The 19,963-nt window shown below is 47.7% G+C and overlaps 5 protein-coding genes across 5 annotated transcripts; 4 read left to right on the top strand and 1 right to left on the bottom strand.

Annotated features, from left to right (window-relative positions):
- Positions 1-424: 424 nt before the first annotated feature.
- DEU56DRAFT_908391 (uncharacterized protein) lies at positions 425-3,462 on the bottom strand (the record flags this gene model as incomplete). The annotated part of the gene is made up of 10 exons (XM_041356994.1): positions 425-1,407; positions 1,457-1,541; positions 1,612-1,744; positions 1,802-2,208; positions 2,258-2,497; positions 2,558-2,567; positions 2,702-3,043; positions 3,099-3,179; positions 3,233-3,328; positions 3,383-3,462. 10 exons carry the CDS (start codon positions 3,460-3,462, stop codon positions 425-427), a joined length of 2,457 nt encoding a protein of 818 aa, XP_041213322.1.
- A 904-nt stretch (positions 3,463-4,366) lies between these two features.
- Positions 4,367-8,060, top strand: DEU56DRAFT_869103 (uncharacterized protein; the record flags this gene model as incomplete). The annotated part of the gene is made up of 12 exons (XM_041355531.1): positions 4,367-4,669; positions 4,722-4,934; positions 4,986-5,357; positions 5,419-5,612; positions 5,671-5,836; positions 5,887-6,035; positions 6,091-6,488; positions 6,539-6,730; positions 6,779-6,917; positions 6,966-7,657; positions 7,707-7,966; positions 7,992-8,060. The coding sequence occupies 12 exons, from the start codon at positions 4,367-4,369 to the stop codon at positions 8,058-8,060; spliced, it is 3,147 nt and encodes a 1,048-aa protein (XP_041213321.1).
- Positions 8,061-9,907: 1,847 nt separating this feature from the next.
- On the top strand, positions 9,908-11,323 carry DEU56DRAFT_908388 (uncharacterized protein; the record flags this gene model as incomplete). The annotated part of the gene is made up of 6 exons (XM_041356993.1): positions 9,908-9,961; positions 10,421-10,519; positions 10,568-10,693; positions 10,747-11,007; positions 11,139-11,216; positions 11,273-11,323. 6 exons carry the CDS (start codon positions 9,908-9,910, stop codon positions 11,321-11,323), a joined length of 669 nt encoding a protein of 222 aa, XP_041213320.1.
- A 636-nt stretch (positions 11,324-11,959) lies between these two features.
- DEU56DRAFT_977517 (RecF/RecN/SMC) lies at positions 11,960-17,161 on the top strand. The gene is made up of 24 exons (XM_041359654.1): positions 11,960-12,069; positions 12,142-12,462; positions 12,522-12,882; positions 12,934-13,167; positions 13,217-13,388; positions 13,442-13,511; positions 13,561-13,738; positions 13,792-13,880; positions 13,936-14,072; positions 14,123-14,256; positions 14,313-14,550; positions 14,604-14,705; positions 14,756-14,895; positions 14,961-15,050; positions 15,102-15,310; positions 15,369-15,654; positions 15,715-15,831; positions 15,886-16,005; positions 16,052-16,149; positions 16,198-16,305; positions 16,361-16,487; positions 16,544-16,668; positions 16,724-16,940; positions 16,993-17,161. Exons 1-24 carry the CDS (start codon positions 12,026-12,028, stop codon positions 17,011-17,013), a joined length of 3,738 nt encoding a protein of 1,245 aa, XP_041213319.1. The 5' UTR covers positions 11,960-12,025; the 3' UTR covers positions 17,014-17,161.
- Positions 17,162-17,316: 155 nt separating this feature from the next.
- Positions 17,317-19,546, top strand: DEU56DRAFT_970612 (major facilitator superfamily domain-containing protein). The gene is made up of 15 exons (XM_041359438.1): positions 17,317-17,531; positions 17,580-17,712; positions 17,761-17,838; positions 17,890-17,995; positions 18,049-18,069; positions 18,134-18,175; positions 18,231-18,243; positions 18,297-18,368; positions 18,420-18,469; positions 18,524-18,624; positions 18,680-18,717; positions 18,769-18,932; positions 18,988-19,082; positions 19,131-19,419; positions 19,478-19,546. Exons 1-15 carry the CDS (start codon positions 17,364-17,366, stop codon positions 19,536-19,538), a joined length of 1,431 nt encoding a protein of 476 aa, XP_041213318.1. The 5' UTR covers positions 17,317-17,363; the 3' UTR covers positions 19,539-19,546.
- The last annotated feature ends 417 nt before the right edge of the window (positions 19,547-19,963 follow it).

The following is a 19,963-nucleotide window of genomic DNA, read 5'->3' as shown; positions in this document are numbered from 1 at the left end:
ACAACTAGCTAGCGTCTACTTTGTAACTCCTTGAGTTTGACTATTAAATGAGTATATAATAGATGGACCACTGCGGTGTTCATTCAACCTTCCCAAGTCTTATTGTCACGTGACAGTGTGTTCGTGGCACGCTCGCATTGAAGTTTGAAGTGGCGAAGTGACTCAGTGCATTTTTGAAGTGGTGAAGTAACTCAGTGCATTGGTAATTGACGGAATATATATGATTGTATTATTCAATAGCTAATTACGCTGAATATACAAAGATAAGAGGTAACAAAAAATGAGGCAACAAAAAATGAGGCAACAAAAAATGCGGAGTCCATTGGTCCACTGAAGAGTTGCAAAATGTAATGCGACATCATACCTTTTGTTTCCTGTTTGAAAATGTAAGTAACCAGGCGACACAGATGGAAGTAGTAGGACCTTACTTCTGTTTGCGACTGGACGTACTAGGTTCCCGTGCCGTGGCATGCTTCCCGGAAACAGTCAGTGCATTTTCGCCAATGCTATTAGCGGCAGCATTGCGCTTGGAGGGAATGGACACCCGACCAGTCCTACGGCGATGACAATGTTCGTTGCCATCAGGGGAGGGTTCAACACCACTGGTAGACAGCGCATTTGACTGGTGCGGTAAGGGTTGCGTTGTTGTCTTGGCGATGACTGGTGTGTTGGAAGGGAGTCCAGGTAAAGTGGAAATGGGAGGGGGTGAGGGCTGTAATCGTGGCTCCATAGGACTCGCTGGCTGAGAATCATGGTGCGGGAACTGCGCAGCCTGTACTGGAACCTCTGGAGATGCAGGGAGTGGGAACTGCGCAGCCTGTACTGGAACCTCTGGAGATGCAGGGACCATATGGGATGAGGTAGCAGGGGATGTGTGACATATGGTGTGCGGGATATGCGGCAGCGGCGCTGGAACATCGGGTGATTGTGGGGTTGGGGAAGATGTAGACTCTGCATGTGGGTAAGGAGGCAAGTGCGGCAAGGCCGGATTGTCACCACCTGACACCTCAAATGCTGCGACCTTGGCAGCAAGATCGGTCCAAAAAGTGTCGTCGAGATTCCAATCGCCAGTCAAGTTTTCAGAAAAATCAAGTGAGCTCTGTTGAGCTGAATCAAACGGCAGGTTGGTGTCTGGACCACTAGTAGTACTGCCGGACGTATTGGAAAAAGTCTGACCTGATTTGTCAGCATCCTTCATTCCGCTTAATGCCGAGTGATTGCCATCAGATGATATATCCGATCGTCGTTGGGACACATCCTCCAGACCCCTTCCTATCTCAATCTCATTCCACAACAACACAGGACTCTCGTTCAACGATGCGGGACCCTCAAGCTCGTTCAACGATGTGGGACCCTCGTTCAATGACGCGGGACTCCCTAGGTGTGCCCTTGAATCCACCAGATCGGCTGTTATGAATGAGTAAGTCAATAGTTTTTTCAGTGCCATGCAACTCACGATATACTCGATACAGATGGTCTCTGAATGGAGACATGATACCTGTTTCAAACTCAGGGTATGCCTTGCTGAAGTCATTTCCGAACTTGGTGTGACCCACGTGGAAACTTTGATTGAGGTCAGTGTTTAACTCTATTTCATAAGTACTAATGCACATGCCTATAGACGTCAATTGAGCCGCTGGACTCTGGAGAAGGGCCACCCGCCAGGAGGGAGAATGTGAACCCAGTGGCTTCCGCTAGCCCCTTGAGGAACTTGTTAGCAATAGCGGCAAGTTTTTCTATATTTCTATGCGGTCTCATAAGCTGATACACATCATAGTCGATAGGCTGTAAATTCTATTACCTTGCATAATCATCTTCGCTCCACGTTCCCGCCTCATTGTCCTTCTGCGTCCGAGTCTTCTGATTCTCGATGTATCTCTGTACCTCCGCCTTAACCTCATCAGTCTCTCCGCTATAGAGGCTTGCTGTGTGCTGCTTCACGATGGCGATACGCTTTCCATTCGTAAGTGTCTTGTTTTCTGCTTGCAGTAATTCTGCTTCAGCTTTCAGTACTTCGTCAGCTGTTGCCTTGATACGCGTATGGTAATAGAGCTTGGAATATGCCTCCACTTCCTGAAGGGAACGTGTTGGCTTCTCGGATTCGGCGACACTCCGCAATACGACTTTGAAGACATCTGTAGCATCGGCCTTTGCTTGCCGTCCTGCTTTCGTTGTACCAAGACTATTTTTGAAGCGGTTTCTTAATTTCTAAGTCCCATTTGTGAATTCAAAGTGAGCGTTCACAATTAACACATACCTCTTTTCGCTCATCACAAGCCTTATGCATCACAAGCATCTCATCTTGGGTCAATGGTCCAACAGGGGGTAAACTAGCCGGCCTTTGCTCTGGGTATGCAATGAACCACGTCTCGTTCAAGTCGGCGAAAAAGTTCGGCCAGTTTTTATTTTTTTCAGTTTGCTTTGCGCGGTACTTGTCATACCAAGGAGCTAACCATTCATCCTGTTCAGGAGAAGTCCATTTCCGGGGAGCCATAATCTATATCATTATTCGTTATCAACAAGTACCGCCTTCTGGAAAAACAATTCACGTACGTACCGTTATGGCGCTTATATGCGTGTGAGGGGGGAAATTAATTAGCAAACTCTCGAAGAAGTTTAGCCTGCTATTGTGGCAGTATCTCACGCACAGACCCACATAGCGAGTACAATCTTTTACTGTTCAATTACATTAACTACCTACTTAGTGTCCCAGAGCGTCTGGAATATAAATTTTTTGTCTGCATATCGCTGGTGAAGATCCATCCCCGACACCAATGCGCAACAAAAAACATCTTCCACAGCACGAATCACTTCCTTTGCCTCCTTGGATGCATCAGATGCCTTAAGAAATTTTGGGCTCATGCCCTCGCGTCCTAATATATGCTGTTCTGTATCGTGCAACTCCTCGACAATCACCTCTAACGCAGATAGTGTCCCTCGAAGCCCATCTAAGTCACCAGTCTCGAGGTGGTTGCGTACTAGAGCATCTATCACCTGTGCAGGTGGTCCATCTAAGTACCTTGATAAGCGATCCCTTTTGTTGCTGTATAATTGAATATTCGATCGTGGCAAGGGAATGAAATTAGATCAAAACTCACGCGGACTTTGTTTTCTGGTGGCAGTGAACATGCTGTGAGCCCTGATTGTCGTAAGGATCGATCATATGATGGTTGATATCACTATGAATGACCTCTGAGATATGTGGGTGAATAGATATCAACATAAAACATACCCGTTAACCTTTTTTGAGGGGAAGACTGGGGCAGCTCGTGCTTCTTGGTTTTCCCGATATTTCACTTTGAGTCTCGCACTGATTGCAGCTTTGTTCCTGGCTGAAAGTGAGTAACATATATTAATAAAAAGACGAGTGTTGTGGATTGACCTTGCATAGTGTGTCCGTCGGTGCATCCGTTTGGCCTCTTGACGTTCTTCTGGAGTGTTATAGAGTTTGGGCCGACCCATGATTCAAGGTTGTAAGTGGCTAAGAATCACGTAGTACATTTGGTTCATACCTTGTTGGACTTTTATAGGGCTTTTACTGGCTATATTGCTAACACCAAAATTCTCAACTCAAAGCTTGAATTTAAATGTGGGATCACAGCGTGCACGGTCTTTGCATGGTGGATTGCCTTGCTTCAAACTACATAGACCAAGATATATAGGTAATGTAACGATTTACAATCATAATAGGTTTAGGTCAGGGAATTGAAATTCGACGCAACGTCCATCAGTGGTCCCACAACAGCCTGAGCAACCATACATTTTACGAGCACGTTTTGGACGAATTGACGCCCACAACATCCAGCTTCTTAGTTCCTATCTGATGGTCAATCATCCACCGCAATCATTGAATGAACTATTGACTGACTTGTTTCCTTGCCTTTTCAGCTGCAAAAAGTTCCTTCTCTTCACTTTCAGTCAATGCATCCTCAGCTGGACGTTCAGGCCATAGCAAAGCCTGCTCAGGCCATTTCAGCAGCCATTCATCATTCAACCGTGCCCAGAAGACAGGTTCCTTGATGCGTGAAAGTCGCAGTGTGTATTCGGTTAAGCGTGGCATCAACCACGTGTGTTGCTCTTGCGTCGGTTGCCAATCTGACATCTGGGTTAAGTCCAACGTGAGCTCTAGCTCAAATGATATCTCATGATCCATACCTTTTCAGAGACTCGGAGTTGGAGTATAACAGGATTGTGCCGAAGGGACCGGCGAGAAGTTGTGCAGTTGGATCATTTGAGAGGTGCGTTCATTGTCCATTTTGATACATCGTTGAGTTTGGTTCTGTCCGCTTGGATACATCATGAATGAGCTCACTGTTCATGGTGGCTCAACAACGTTTGGCTTGATAGTTGGAGTGTGCCGTGACTGATGGCTGGTCGTCCCAGCAAAAAACCTCGCCTAGTGCGACATGTGCTTTCAGATCCCACTGGCGCATCTTCATGCAACGTCCAACGCCACAGAATATATGCTGTTGATCCCACTGGGCAGATCAATCTACGGACAACATATCTTGATGGGACACCAGCTGGCGCTACCCCAGAACTCGAGCTTGGCGTCAACACTGACCTCTTTGAGGATCCTTGGAACGAGTCTCAGAACGACACTTCATTCCTTGATACAGAGCCTTACAACATCACAGGTTCAAAAGAAATACAACAGCGGACAGTTGGAGTAAGCTTGGATGTTGAAAATCTAGACTGAGAGCTGACCTTGATTTTTTCAGAAGGATGACCCCATTCGTATTTGGATCTCTGAACGTCAAACTTATCTTGATGAATTCATCCGCTTGGAAGGACGTGGTGACACATGTCACTCGTGCCATAGCTGTGGCAATTCGAATGCAGTATTTCGTTGCGAAGACTGCTTTTCTGTCGCATTATACTGCCAGTCATGTGTTATGAACCTCCACCAGAACATGCCCCTGCATCGGCTGAAGGTATGTTTTTTTTATGGATATCAGTGCTTTCCACTAACGCCATTGATTCAGAAATGGCATGACGGGTATTTCCATCCAACGACCTTGAAGCAACTGGGGCTCCGCATACAACTGGGTCACAGCGCTGGTCAGCGCTGCCGCAAACCAAAACCAGCCTTTGACGATGATTTTACCGTCATTGATGTTCACGGAATCCATGAAGTCGCTCTTGACTTCTGTAATTGTGAGTATGCATCCTCACACTACAAACAGATCCTGCGCGCTCGCTGGTTCCCAGCAACATCCACAGACCCACGAACAGCTGCGACATTTACTGTTCTCGAACACTTCCACTTGCTCTCGTTTGAGTCCAAGGTATCTGCATTCGAGTTTTACCACTGCGTTGCACGTCGGAGTGACAACACAGGCGTCAAGCCTATCAAGGTGACTTGTACTCTATACACTGTATCCTGATTGATTTACCTCTGATCATTGAAATTCATAGGATCGATATTCTGTCTTTTTGCGAATGATGGCGGAGTGGCGCAACCTCAAGGCACTAAAACGGGCAGGTCGTGGGCATGACCCAGCTGGAGTTAGCGCTACCAAAGAAGGAGAAATTGTGGTTCTGTGCCCCGCTTGCCCTCACCCTGGTAAAAATGTGCCTGAGACATTAGAGGACGTCTCACCTGGGAACCGGTAAGATTTTACCGTCTCTCCTCCCTATTTTCAGCTGTGATCTGAACACATTCTACAGATGGATCTACTCACTCTTTTTGGCTATAGACGCCAACTTTCGTCTGAAACGCAGACTGGTATCCAGCGATGACAGGGACCCTGGATTGAGCCAGGGGTGGGGTTACTTCGTCAAAGAAAGTAACTACAAGGCGTACCTTCGAGAAAATGCAAGTCTAGCACAAGAGGTGAGTTGAATGATTATTGCTTACAGCCATTGCTGATTTAAATGCCTTAGAAAAGTAATTGTGTTAGCCATAACGCGGTCAATATGGCGGACACGAAATCTTCCAAGGGACTCGCAGCAACGGGTGTCGGCACTGTGGTTTGCGCTAGGCATGACATGCGGTTAGCAAATGGTGTCGGGGATCTTCAGAAAGGGGAAAAGTGAGTACTCATGTCACTGGCAGAACATTATCGGGTTTTGATTTGATTTTGGCAGATACTTGAATATGGATTATATAGTCTTCTCCGCACTTTCACGCTTTTCATCAATCCCATCTGTCAATTTCTCCTACGATATCGCATGTCAGTGGCACAAAAAGCTTTGGCATCGTGTGTCGACTGCTCTTCCCTTACGGCTTCATCCCAGTAGCACTCAACAATACAGGTTTTTCGTTCCAAAATTCCATCTCGCAGCACACATTGCCGCCTGTCAGACGACTTTTTCATTCAATTGGTCTCCTTACGTTGGACGGACTGATGGAGAAGCGCCGGAGCGCGGTTGGGCTGACATAAACCGTGTTGCTGCAAGCACAAAGGAGATGGCACCTGGTACACGTCGAGATGTCTTAGACGACCATTTTGGGGACTGGAATTGGAAAAAAGTGACAGGTCTTGGTAAGTCTTGAGTTTTAAATGTTTATCCAGCGAATTGATTACTTTACAAGGTCGAACACTACTACGTAAAATAACAGATGCTACACATGCTGAACGGGACCATCGCCATGCCTTGGCGGACTTGGAGGGATCCATCAAAGAGTCAGAGTTGGGCGCTGTGTCACTCGTGGCATGGACTGAAGAAGTCGTCGCTTGGGAGAGCGATCATACGAAACCCAACCCCTTCAACAGTCAAAGTCAAGGTAAGTTCAAAATTTTAGAGTGTGATTGATGACTGACTGAAATACCAGAAATGACCCAAGCCGCTGTTCGTTTAGCGCTCATTCAACAAGACGCAAAAGATTTGGAAGAAGGATCGTCAATTTCCCTCCATTCAGAGGTGACGCCTAGTATCCTCATTAGCACAGGCTTGGACCTTGAGAATGCGCAGTAAGTGATAGATTGACTGCTATATACTTCCTACTTATTCCTTTGTAGACGACGTTTACGGGTAGATAATGCAGGTCTCACCCAACATTCAACCAACAATCAGCAAACGAAGATTCTGATGCGCAGAAATGCTCTCCAACGCCGCATTGATTCATGGATTGACATACAGGTCCTGTACATGCCCTCCGTCGCTCACTTCCATGCCACTGGTCTCTCTCTGTCTGACGAGGGCACCGTTGATGAAACCACCGGCTGTCCAAAAGCCAAACTCAACTCTATCAAAGCCGAGGATATCCCACTATTTCTTCCATCTTCCATCTGTAATCTGACAACGTGCGACACAAAATTGCTCGAGGTTGAGTGGTCGTTACGCTTGGCGCAGGCTAACGATGCGCTCGAAGAATGCCGCTCTCACATCCGTCTCCGCCACCAGCTTCTACGCTTCAAGGCACAACAAATTCGCGGACAAAGTCTTAACACTCGTGCCCAAAAGACCATTCAAGCGGTTGAGGATCGGCTCATTCTTAGTCATGAGAAGTATTCTTGTGCTCGGCGAGCTCTCACTCATCTGTCAAGGCAACTAGGCCATGTAGGCTGGGAGCACAAATTGCAGCCATTGAGGAAGTCTGACCTTCGGCCAATGGGGGACCTTGGAGGTCGCACTCAAGGCACAGCGATCATGTCATGGATTTGGCATGTACACGGAATTCCTTCGGACAACGGTGACAGGTTTCAGGATTGTAGGTCATCAGTGATTACTTCTATTTTTATCGCTTACCGCACGTCTAGCGCTACACATTGAGTGGTGCAAAACGAGGGCCAGACGCAACCGGTGGTTTGAAGAAATCCAACTGCTCTTGGAGGAGATGCGGCGCGTCTTGGAGTTTCTCGATTGGCAGGCTAAGTGGTGGGAAGCACGGGTCACACTGCGTGTGGCTGAGCAGTCTGAGGACAACGAGGGCTTGGTGGCGTACGCAAAACGCCAGGCTGCCATCCGTCGATCCCTGTCTGCAAAATTCAGGGCATCGTGGCACCATGTGACCGCTTTGGTAAGCGAAAATCTGGACGATACAGAGGCTAATGCACCGGCAGAAGAAGGTCCTTCTATTGATGCACCCCCGCATGGAGATCTCGATGACTTAGACTAATTAGCACGACTTTGCTCCTGTACCTTGATGTGAAATAAAACTTGTTTGATCCGAACGGCAGCTAGATTCGTTCGATGTGACTGCTTGGTGACTGCTTGCTATATTAGACACAAGGATACTTAAGCTACACGGATGTATCACTGAGCGGACAACTATGTCAGGCGATGTATCCCTATTTTAGGCCTATAGGCCAAAGGGATACATCCATACCCCACCATCAGGTGCTGGTATTTTGCTTGGCGGACCGCAATGCAATTATCTAACATCAACTTCGTTTAGAACCTTCCCGCTTCAAGGTTAAATGCAGGATCCGGCGGCTACGGTACGCAATACTCCACCCGAAATTCGAACCTGCGCCTGAATCATCGGGCGAGGTTTTTATTCAGTGTGAACTCCTCGACCAACGAACTAGTTACCAATCTCTATTTTTCAGGGGATGCGCGCAAGAGCGGGCCCGCAACACCGAACAGGGCGTATGCTATTGCGGAACAGGATTCGAAGGTCATCCCAAAGACTTATTCCACCTGTGCCGTGGTACGCCTTTGTTTTGATATTGATAATGTGTTGTTCACAGTGGACATTCCTGCTTCCGTCGCGCTAGACCAAGGTGAAGGCTTTTTTATCGCCGCAAAATACGTCCTAATGTTCCTCATCATTACTTACCAATATAGTGCGTTCATTCCTAGCACAAATCCCCCCCGGCAATGAATGACATGTTGTGCTTTAGTGATCTTCACCCCGAAGGAGAATCTCGATGTATATAAACATGCAGCGGCCTTATCTACTGACTAACGATGCTTACTGCCTAACTTCGCTAGATATGTCGGATATTAATGGGTATTTCCTCATGTGCATGCACAGTACATGCTGCACGGACGTCCTTGTTGAGCGCTACTATTTCCATTCACAGGTATGTATCAATCACTTGCTCTGAACGTATCTCTCCTCCCCCGCGACATATACGTGCTTCTGATCCAATTCATTTAGGATTTTTTGTCTTCAGAACGTATGCGCTCTGGAACAATATAACAATACTCGTAGCCATGCTTTCCACCCTTTTTGTGAGTTCCGTATTCTCACCAGATCTTCCACACACCCAGTACGCATACCAGTCCTGTGAAGAGCATGCGCCTCCGAATTCTGCTGCAACCTCCTACTAACGACACCAACAAACACACTTACAGGTTTCAGGTCTTTACTTGCTATCTTCGCCACGCCCATTCATCTCTATCTCTGGCATATTGAACGGGGCGTACATGGCGGCTCTGAAGCCCTCGTGATTTCTCTGTCTGATATATCACCTGCAGACCATGCAGTGTGACGTCTTGTCGCGCCGCTGTGAGGAAAGCTCTGTGATTAGCGTTGAACGCCCGCAGCATCGAGGACTTCGAGGACTGCGACTTATAAGTTCGCATGTACTTCTTGTATAGCCATTGAAATCAATTCCTCTCAGTGATCGCCCGCTACCGCATCAGGAAAACCACTGGTCCCTTTTTCCCGCTTATGTTACTTTTTATTAATAAATCCAACTGAAAACACTGCTTTTCCGACTTAATTGACTTTTGCAAAAGCACATTAAGACACACTTAAGCTCACAAGTCCAGACCACCAAAAAAAGCGAGAAAAGTTGTATTTACGCAATAAGTAATAAAAGGTAGTAGTACTCTAGTAGTACTAAGTCACCCGTGCTCCTCGCCGTTAATCCGAGTCGCGGTTCGAACGTTGGCCATTGCATGTCGACGTTTCCGTGGAAGAGGTAGGTCCATCAAGGCCAGCGCTAAAAGCGCTGACCTCACCTTGAACGATGTGTTCAACCGATTCCTTTTCGCAAGTAGACCCAGGATGCACCTTCTCCTGCGTGACCAGCTCTGGGACCTTGGTGCGGATAGCTTCCAGGTAACAAAGCGCTGTCTGCAGAACGCTGCCTGATGCACAAGAGCGACGAAGAACCTCGTGGACAAACCCTTTCATTGGCGCAGTGTTGTAGTCGTCGTTTGTCGAACTCGTAATTCGTTACAGTTGAGGTGTTGATGGTTGAACTGTAAGGCCTCCAGCAGATTCATACGAGCAGGGAAATATATTGCTGCAGAAGGTCGCATGCGGTGTTGTTGACACATCGTCTTGATCGGTGCTTGAGGCGAATGTGACACGTCCATCACACATGTGACGTGTTGACGTGTCTGGTTAAATTTTACCTTAGCAAATTACAAGCAGACCAAGCAGACTGCTCAGGTCCTCCACCATGGTGTTGTTCGTTTGGCTGTGACTTCGTTCCTTCAGTTATCGGTATCATTGTCTAGTACTGTGTGTGAGTGGACTTTAACGCTCTCCTCATCACTCACCAACCCCAACCAGGCTCCAGCTCAGCAGAACAACAACGCCCCAGCAAACAACGTGCAAGAAGAGGGCTGGCTCGAGGTGGGCAAGTGTAACCGCACCGTCCTGACACGCTCCGTAAGTTCCCCCCTTCCTCAATCCAATTCCATACTCACCAATCCTCAGACAAAGACAACCGACTCCCCCATAACACGCATCTTCGGCGGCAAATTCCGCTCCACTCTCCGTGTACCGCATCAAAAAGACTCTGTCGTTTTCGAAGACTGGCGTAGTCTGCGGTTAGACATCCAAGTTCGTCATTTCCTCAAATACCAAGCCCGCCACTAACCACATTGTTGACACAGCGCGACACAATCCACACAATCAAAGATGCCCTCACGCACATCTCTATACCTCAATCCGTGCAAGTCACCTCCGTAACACGCCCAGGGGCAACCCTCGACGCAACCCAACAAGTCCACATCGACTCCCTCCCTCCGATCCTCATCCTCGCGCTCGTGCTGCTGCCGACGGCAACAGTGAACTGTCTGCAGGGGCACTCGCATTCTGTTGCTTTTGTCAACGAAGTAACAACCATGTACCGTCACATGGACACTTCGCATTGGGTAAGCATTTCTGATGCTTACAGCGAGTGACGTGCAGGACTAACTTTTTTTCATTTGTAGAATGAATACATCCAATGAGCCATCTTCCTCGCCCCTTCAACCCATATTGTCTCCTCCTCACACATCACAAGTTCCTCGGCCCACGCATGACCTACACCTCTGGCGTCATCTTAGACGCTAACAAAGGCACCTCCCTCGAGAACTCCAAGGTAACAAACTCCATCTCTTTTGCTCAAAATCTCGCTGACATCTAGCGCTGCTGCAGGATTTATCTATGAGTCGTTACTATACCATTGCTGCTATCCTAGTACAGTAGATTTCCATCCTTAATTTACACTTATTTTGCTTTATTGTATGCCGGGGCCCTTTTCAATGACAGGCTTGTGCTGCTTTTTCTCCTTTTTTAAGTGAAATAAGTGTGAAAAAAGCGAAAATCCAGAAATGGAGTGGGCTTTTTTAAGTCGCTCACGCTTTTCTCTCAAATGACTTATCATTCGCTTTTCATTAAATAAGTGACAAAAAAAGTGATATAAGTAAGTTGTTGTTTTCCTGATGCGTTTGTCCAAAAGGTTCTCTCTACGTGTTTCCCAATTTCACCGTTCAGAATCGCATCAAGAAGTCTTAGTCTCGCTATGATCTTCTTTCCTCAACTTTTATCCTTAGATTCACCATCGAACTGGTTTTCGAGCTCTGTTATGCCATGTAAGTATTGTGCCCTGGTAGTCGAACGCGTTTATTACTTTCCAGCCTTGGTTCATGCCTACCACTATATCTCAGACTCCGCCAGAGTGGCTGAGGACTCACTGCTAGGAGAGGTCCTTAGGAATATCCGACACCGCATGTATTCTGTCCGTATATACGTCGACGGCGGACGCAGCGGGCCGAATGTGTTTTGAACGTGTCACATGTGTTGCATGTGACAGGCGTGTTTGTGACAGAGTCGCGTCAGTGCCACTTAGACTCGACTTAGGGTAAGCAACTGCCAGTAAGACCAATATTTTGAGTTGGCTTGGTCAAGATGCCTCTCATCCGCATAGAAGTGAGCGATTTCAAGTCGTATCGGTACGCTCATATAATACCCTGCCAAAAACTAATACATATATCTAATCACCGGCTCTACTCATTCCTTTCCAGGGGCCACCAAGTCATCGGACCCTTCAAGAATTTCACCTCCGTTATCGGCCCTAATGGCGCTGGAAAATCAAATCTTATGGATGCAATCTCTTTTGTGCTTGGTGTTAAGAGTGCGCAGCTGCGCAGTAGCCAACTGAAAGATCTTGTCTACCGCGGGCGCCGGCTCGCTAAAGGCCCCTTGGATGGTTCTGAGGCCACACAAGATCAGGAGGACGATGATAATAGCGATGGCGAGGGTGAGGGTGAAGGGACTGCGAAGAAAGCATGGGTGCTTGCAGTGTTCCAGGATGAAAAGAGAAAGGAATGGTTATTCCAACGAACGTGTGTGCTACCTAGTCTCACTTACCTGGGACTTCTAATTATGTTTATTTGTCATGCAGAATATCAACCACTGGAGCGTCTGAATACCGTCTCAACAACAAAGTTGTCACCTACACCGCGTACAATGCCGCCCTGACATCCCACAACATCCTCGTCAAAGCCAAGAACTTCCTCGTCTTCCAGGGTGATGTCGAAGCTGTTGCGTCTCAGTCCCCAAGAGAGCTTTCCCGCCTCATAGAACAGATTTCAGGTTCTCTTGAGCTTTCACAGGAATATGAGAAAGCGAAGGAAGCCCAAGAACGCGCAACAGAGAACGCAACCTTCAACTTCACGAAGAGGAGAGGCATCGCAGGCGAAATAAAACAGTATAAGGAACAAAAGGGCGAGGCAGAACGATTTGAGAGCTTGTGTGATCAAAAAGTGCGCCCGTGTTTTACCATTCGTTTCAATAAAATGCTTATGCGTTCCCAGGATGATCTTATCCTGAAACGTATTCTTTACAAGCTTTTCCACATCGAAGAGGCACTCGAAGCGAATGCCCGCGACATTCAAACAAAATCTAAAGCCCTCGCTGGCCTCCGTACAGAACATGGAGAACACGAGAAGTCTCTTGAGGATGCACGTGCAGAGCAAGCAAGGGCCCGCACAGCAGTCGTACGAGAGGATAAGAAAGTCAAGAAGGCCGAAAAGGCATTGGAAGCCAAGGTCGGCTGATTTTTCTATTCAACGCTTAACCAACTTTAACGGGTAGCAGGAACCTGAGCTAGTGGAGGTGGACGCCCAGATCAAGCACTCATCCCGAAAGCTGCAAAATTCCCAGAAGATGCAGGAACAAGTTGGTAATGATGCTGAACGTCAGCAGGCTAAGCTCCACTCACTCACGCGTGACCTTGTCAATGCTAGGCAGGCAGCAGACGAGGCAGCAGGTGAGCCATCTGTAGACTCATCGTATTCTTTGGCTTCTACTTTTTGTATGCAGAGGCCCACAGACGTGCATCTCAACAGAATACTTCCCTCAGCGAAAACAGTCTAGCCGAATATCGCTCACTGTGAGTCCCGACGTTAGCATATGTTTCGTAGTGTTAACGCTATAAACAGAAAAGCATCTGCTAGCGTCCTTGCAGTTTCTGAGCGTCAAGCTCTAGAGACGCTCAGCCGAGACGAGAAGACTGCCTCCCGGACACTTACACAAGTGAGAGCCAAACATGAAGAGTTGGAACGTAGCTCGGAAAGACTGCGTGGCGACGAGGAAACCCAGCAAGCCAACAAGTCCGAGGTAAGCGTCTTTCCGAGTTCAGTGTATCCTAGCTGATTATTATATTCATAAAGCTGGAGCAAAAGCTCGCTTCCCTCCAGGGCGATCATGCGCGCTCAAAGCAAGAGTACGAAAACCAGCAGAGTGAGCGGACGAGGATAAGGTATTTCTTTCTTCTCCAAGCGCTTATTACGCATTATTTCATTGTTATCCCGCAGCCGTCTTGAGACCGAGACGAACGAAAAGCTCGCAGATGTCTATCAGCGCTTGCTCCAAGCAGGCGTCGACAGGAACGAATCCGAGCGCGAGGCAAAACTCAAGGAAACGCTCGCCAGTTTGCAGCGCATCTTCCCAGGTAAATGCTGCTGCCCTTGTCCCAGAAAGGCACCACTCACAATATGACAGGCGTCCGCGGGCGCGTGGTCGACCTCTGCAAACCCACACAGCGCAAGTACGAGACCGCTGTTTCTGTTATCCTTGGGCGTAATATTGATGCTGTCGTCGTGGACGAAGAAAAAACTGCTATCGAATGCATCGACGTGCGCTTCTTTGCCCTCTGTCATTGTTCATCTAAACCAATTTCAAAATATTGTAGTATATGCGCACCCAGCGCGCCGGCCAAGCTACTTTTCTTCCCCTTGACACGATCAGCACGAAGCCAATCAATGACAAGTTCCGCTCATTCGCCAGAGGCGCGCGTCTCGCGGTCGACGTGATCCAATATGAGTCAGCCGTGGAGCGCGCAATGCTCCATGCATGCGGGAATGCACTTGTGTGTGATACGATGGACGTAGCGAGGTATGTGTGTTGGGAGCGCGGGCAGGAGGTGAAAGGTGGGTTAATTTTCGTTTGCGGGAGTCGGAATGCCCTGCTGAGATTTTGGCAGCTGTTACATTAGAGGGCACTGTCATCCACAAAAGTGGTCTTATTACTGGTGGGCGCAGTACACACGGGGGAGGAAAGAAGTGGGAGGAGAAGGACGTGCAAGGTAAGCAGTTCATGTACCATGGTGCCCGCCCAGCACTCACTTATCTGTAGGCCTTACCCGTCTCCGTGACAATCTCGTGGCGCAGCTTCAGGAACTGAATCGCTCGAAACCAAGAGGCAAGGCGGACGAGAACGTTATCGCTGAAATCACGCGACTAGAGAGTGCTATAACTGTTGTAAGAGACGATCTGGTGCGTTATTGGAATGGTTGTCGGTGGCTTTGCAGCAGTCTTATCGTTCCATCGGCAATATCTAGAGTGCCTGCAGATCCCGGTACACCGGCATCAAAGAGGAGCTAAAGCACGCCGAGCGGGAGCTCAAGAAGCTCTCTCCCGAGCTCAAAAAGGTACGCGCGACTATGTAGTAGACCTAGAGGTGTTTCTGACTGGAATCTCAGGCTCAAGCCTCACACTCGAAACTCTCCTCGCAAATTGCAAAACTCCAATCTGTGATCGACTCGGCTGAAGACGGTATTTTTGCCTCGTTTTGCTCCCAGATCGGTGTCGAGAATGTTCGGGAGTACGAGGAGCGTCAGTTGAAAGTCGCCGAGGAGGAAAGTCAGGCGCGACTTAGATTCGATCAGCAGGTTGCGAGGCTGACGCACCAGTGAGTTTTCTTTTTCGCAGTTTTGAGGCTGAGGGACGGGACTGACGTGTGCGTGCAGGTCTCAGTTTGAAGAGGAGCAGTTGAAGCTGACACAATCGCGTCTGGCGACGCTGCGGAGCGCGGCTGAAGATGAGCAACGGAAAGTAGCGGAGCTGGAAGAAAAGAAACGGACTATTCAGGTTGAGATCACGGAAGCGCAGGAGGGCATCGCACAGCTTCGAGAAACGCTGCAAGGCCTTAATGACGTGCTCGAGGAGAGGAACAAGCATGTCGACCATGCGAAAAAGACACATGCTAAGGCTGCTAAGATACTTGACCAGGCTCTCAAGGAGATTGGTCTGAAGGTACGCCGATTATTTGCTCAGATGCGTTCGGCCGCTTATGATTCATTGATACACTCTCAGAACGACGAGATCGAGAAGCTGGCATTAGAACGATCGGCAACCTACAGGAAATGCAGGCTTGAGGACATCAAGCTATCTCTGCTGGAAGGAAATTTGAAGAACGTTCCAATGGAAGAGGTGAGGCCGTTCATTTGAAATGTTATTCACGCATTAATGTCAATTTCCGCTTAGAACCTTCGAGAGGAGGTAGCGATGGACGTTGATGATGATGATGGTACCCAACGACCACGACAAGTCCATGATTATGGGATTGAAGTTGACTTTGACTCTCTGACTGAGGAGGAGCGTGCGGTACGTGAGCTTTTACGGAAGAGAATCGCGCTTACTTTGATTATAGGACAATTCTCCCGAGACTACTGCTGAGTTCGATGCACAAATTACGAAACTCAACGGAGAGATCGAGCGAATGGCTCCCAACCTGAAGGCTATAGAAAAGTATGTCAACCCCTACTTTGCAATGAGTTGATAGTGATTGTTGGACAGGCTAGACGACGTCGAGGCCAAGCTTGCAGACACAGAGAAAGAAGCTGATAAAGCACGGAAAGACTCGAAAAATGCGCGCGATCAGTTCAACGACGTCAAGCGACAAAGGTGAGCGGACAGTATCAAATCGTACTTTGAGCGTTATACTCATCCCAGCAACCAGATGCGAGTTATTCAACAAGGCGTACAACCACATTTCAGATTGTATCGATCAGGTCTATAAAGACCTCACTAAGGGGAAGGCGTCGCCGATGGGAGGCGTCGCATACCTTAGTTTGGAGGACAGTGAGGTGAGTTTTTGAAACGGCTTGTCAGTCCAGGCAATTTTTACGCTTATTGATCACAGGAACCTTACAATGCCGGCATCAAATACCATGCCATGCCCCCGATGAAGCGATTCCGCGACATGGAACAACTCTCGGGCGGGGAGAAGACCGTGGCCGCTCTGGCTCTCCTTTTCGCTATACACAGGTTTGGTCTTTTTCGTCTTCTTTTCCTAAGACCTTCGATCTCACTATGACTCAAGTTATCAACCTGCACCGTTCTTTGTTCTTGATGAAGTAGATGCTGCTCTGGACAATACCAACGTTGCCAAGATCGCCAACTACATCCGAAGCCAGGCGTCTGACTCCTTCCAGTTCATCGTCATCAGCTTGAAGGGTTCATTGTACGAGCGTGGTAATTCTCTTGTTGGAATATACCGTGATCAAGATGTAAATAGCTCCCGCACGCTGACCTTGGATGTAAGTTCTGGCATCCAAATATATGCTGGATCAAGTACTCACAGACCTACAGCTCACTCAATACGATGAATAGTGGAGCTTTTTATTGCTATTTTGCTATCGTGAGCTGCATGCGTGTTTACCTGTAATTTTTATTGGCTGCATTTGGCCGATTGATAATTTATCCAACGTAACCTTGTAATTTTAGCTGGACTCGGAGGACGATTTCAATGGCCGGAGTCAAGCGTGTTGTGACGTATTGCCGGACCGAAGGTGCATCAGTGAAACCATTCTGACTAGAGCGTTCCAGAGCACTCTAGATCACCTTTGGAATGTAATTCCAAAAGGTGGTAACCCTTTAGTTTCCCCGCTGTGTTAGGGTCAATGTCGTACCATAACGGCATTGACCAGGATATCCGAATGGTCATTTAGCCCAGCCCCACCATGCTGCTACCACAAAGACCGACATCTGCCAAAAATGCCGAAGGTGATCCATACCTCGTCGGCCTCGAGCCAGAGGATAATCCGCAGAACATGCCCTTGTTCAGACGCTGGCTCGCGGTCCTTATCATCAGCTCTGCCTCTCTATGCGTGACTTGCGCTTCTTCGATTGCGAGCCACCTTATCTCTGATTTTGGTTGAGTTCTGATCATGCTCCAGGCTGCGTTCACAGAACAGGGTGCCGCCCAAACGTTCCATGTCCCACATGAAGTAACCATCCTCGGAATTAGCATGTTTGTGACAGGTCTCGGGACCGGTCCTCTCCTCGTTGGCCCGTTGTCCGAAGTGTATGGTACGTCCAGGTTTTGATCCAAAATCATACCTTCAACGAGTTAAGCAGGCCGAAATGCTGTATACGAAATATCTTATGCGTTATTCTTCATCTTCACGTTCCCCGTGGTGTTTGCTCCCAACATTAGTGAGTACATTTACTCCCAGAATGGACGATGGAACTACAACAGAACAACAGCTGTTTTCTTGGTCTTTCGCTTTATCACTGGATTCTGCGGATCAGCATTTTTGAGTGTAGCCGGAGGTAGTGTAAGCGATATGTTTCCGAATTCGAGTATTGCAAAGTAAGCCCTTGGATTTGCGTTTTCTTGGATATTCTGCTGAGTCATTTGCCAAGTCCAATGGCTGTATATACCATGTAGGCTTGCTTGAACAACGCCAGCGGCCAAGTTGTATTTTGAAGTAACTGATCATCTTGGAAGATCTCCATTCATCGGACCAGTGGCTGGTCCCTTGATTGCTGGGTATGTTTGTCACATCCCTTGCACACGCTGTCTCTCATAATACCTAATGACGTAGATTCATCAATCAGGTCAGACTCACTGGCCTGATCCTTGATCCTTGTTTTGACATGCTTTCTGACAGCACCTATACTGGGAATGGACATATCGCGTGCAGTTGTGCTGGATTTTTGTAGAGTTGCTGATGTTGGTTTTAGTGCGTTTGTATTTTTTTGGTGATATGGATTTACTTATGAATTGAATTTAGTTTGTTCCTGAGACGTACGTCCCGGTGATCCTGAAGAAGAAAGCAAGAAGGTAGGAGTACCTCCTTTCTGTTATCTTTGCGTGATAGATCAATCCGCGCGATAGACTGCGGAAGTCGACTGGAGACCCAAAGTTTTACGCTCCTTTGGATAGACGGGAAGGCACCCTTGCTTCTGCTATCCTCCTCAGTTGCTGCAAACCGTTTCGTAAGTCATCAGGAATCGCTTCCACTCCATCCCAAGTAATGATGTCGCACCTTAGAATTACTTCTATTCGACCGAATGACACTGCTTCTAGACATTTGGTAAGGGCAATGCGACTCATTAACACTTGATGAAAGTCCTGATCATTCCAGGAATGCCCTTATTCTTGGAATCCTATACCTGGCATTCCAGGCATTTCCCATCATTTTTGAGGATGTCCATGGATTTAATATGCAAATGACTGGGCTAACGTTCATTGGGATCGGACTCGGAATGGTTTCGGCCATTTCCACACAGCCATTTTGGAACAGGGAGGTACCTTTTTCTCTCGGCGTTCAGCATTAATACTAATAACATCTGTTACAGACTGTTTGCCCGCGAAGCTGCTAAATATAACGGTGATCCACCTCCTGAGACGAGGCTTATTATGGGTCAAGTAGGAGGTATACTAGTGCCAGTGGGTCAGTAAAAAGTGGTTCTTGATCGCCTAATGCTTACCATGCCTGCAGGTTTATTCTGCCTCGCATTCACAACATATCCGCAAGTTCACTGGATTGCCCCAATCATTGTGTCTGTACTTTTCGGCTCCGGGATATATTTTGTATTTACATCAACGTTCACGTACCTTGTCACTGCATACCGCCCAATTGCTGCGTCTGCTATGGCAAGCAATAGTGCATTGCGGCTAGCGTTTGCCGCTGCATTTCCGCTATTCGCGGGAGCCATGTATAATAGACTGGGTACTGTTGGCGCCACCGCTCTTCTGGCCGGCCTCGCAACAATCATGGCGCCATTACCGTGAGTCAAACAAACAGCAAGTGATAAGCAATATTGACCCTCGTTTTCTGATTCTCAGTTTCGTATTACACCGAATTGGCGCACGACTGCGCAAGAAATCGCCTTTTGCAGCATATTGATATTCTTATTCATATGTCCTATACATGTTGTCATCTAGAACTTCAGCGAAAGAAAACCACATTTATATGAGCTCACCTCGCACATCATTAATACCTTGAAAAGTCCCAATCGTAATCCATCTTGTTGATCGTCGCAATTCACAGAAATTTTGCAATCCAGACTGCAACTTGCGAGACACAATGTAACGACCTCCCATGTAGTGGCGAGAATCAATTTTATGGAAACCAGAAGTCGGCCATCTCCCCCGAAGCCAAATGAGCACTGATAGATGCCAGACAAGATGTGCTCCTCTGGCATTAGTCAATGAGCCTGATGCACTTGAAACTTTCATATATAACTAAAGCTTACACGATGAAACATGACTCGTTACTATTACGCGGACCACCACACCCGACAATGCTGAGAGCCAGGCGGGTGACAACGA

This window comes from Suillus clintonianus (genome assembly GCF_016758775.1).
Source record: "Suillus clintonianus strain FC179 chromosome Unknown DEU56scaffold_8, whole genome shotgun sequence".
NCBI lineage: Eukaryota > Fungi > Basidiomycota > Agaricomycetes > Boletales > Suillaceae > Suillus > Suillus clintonianus.
This window is presented reverse-complemented; position numbering and strand designations above follow the sequence as displayed.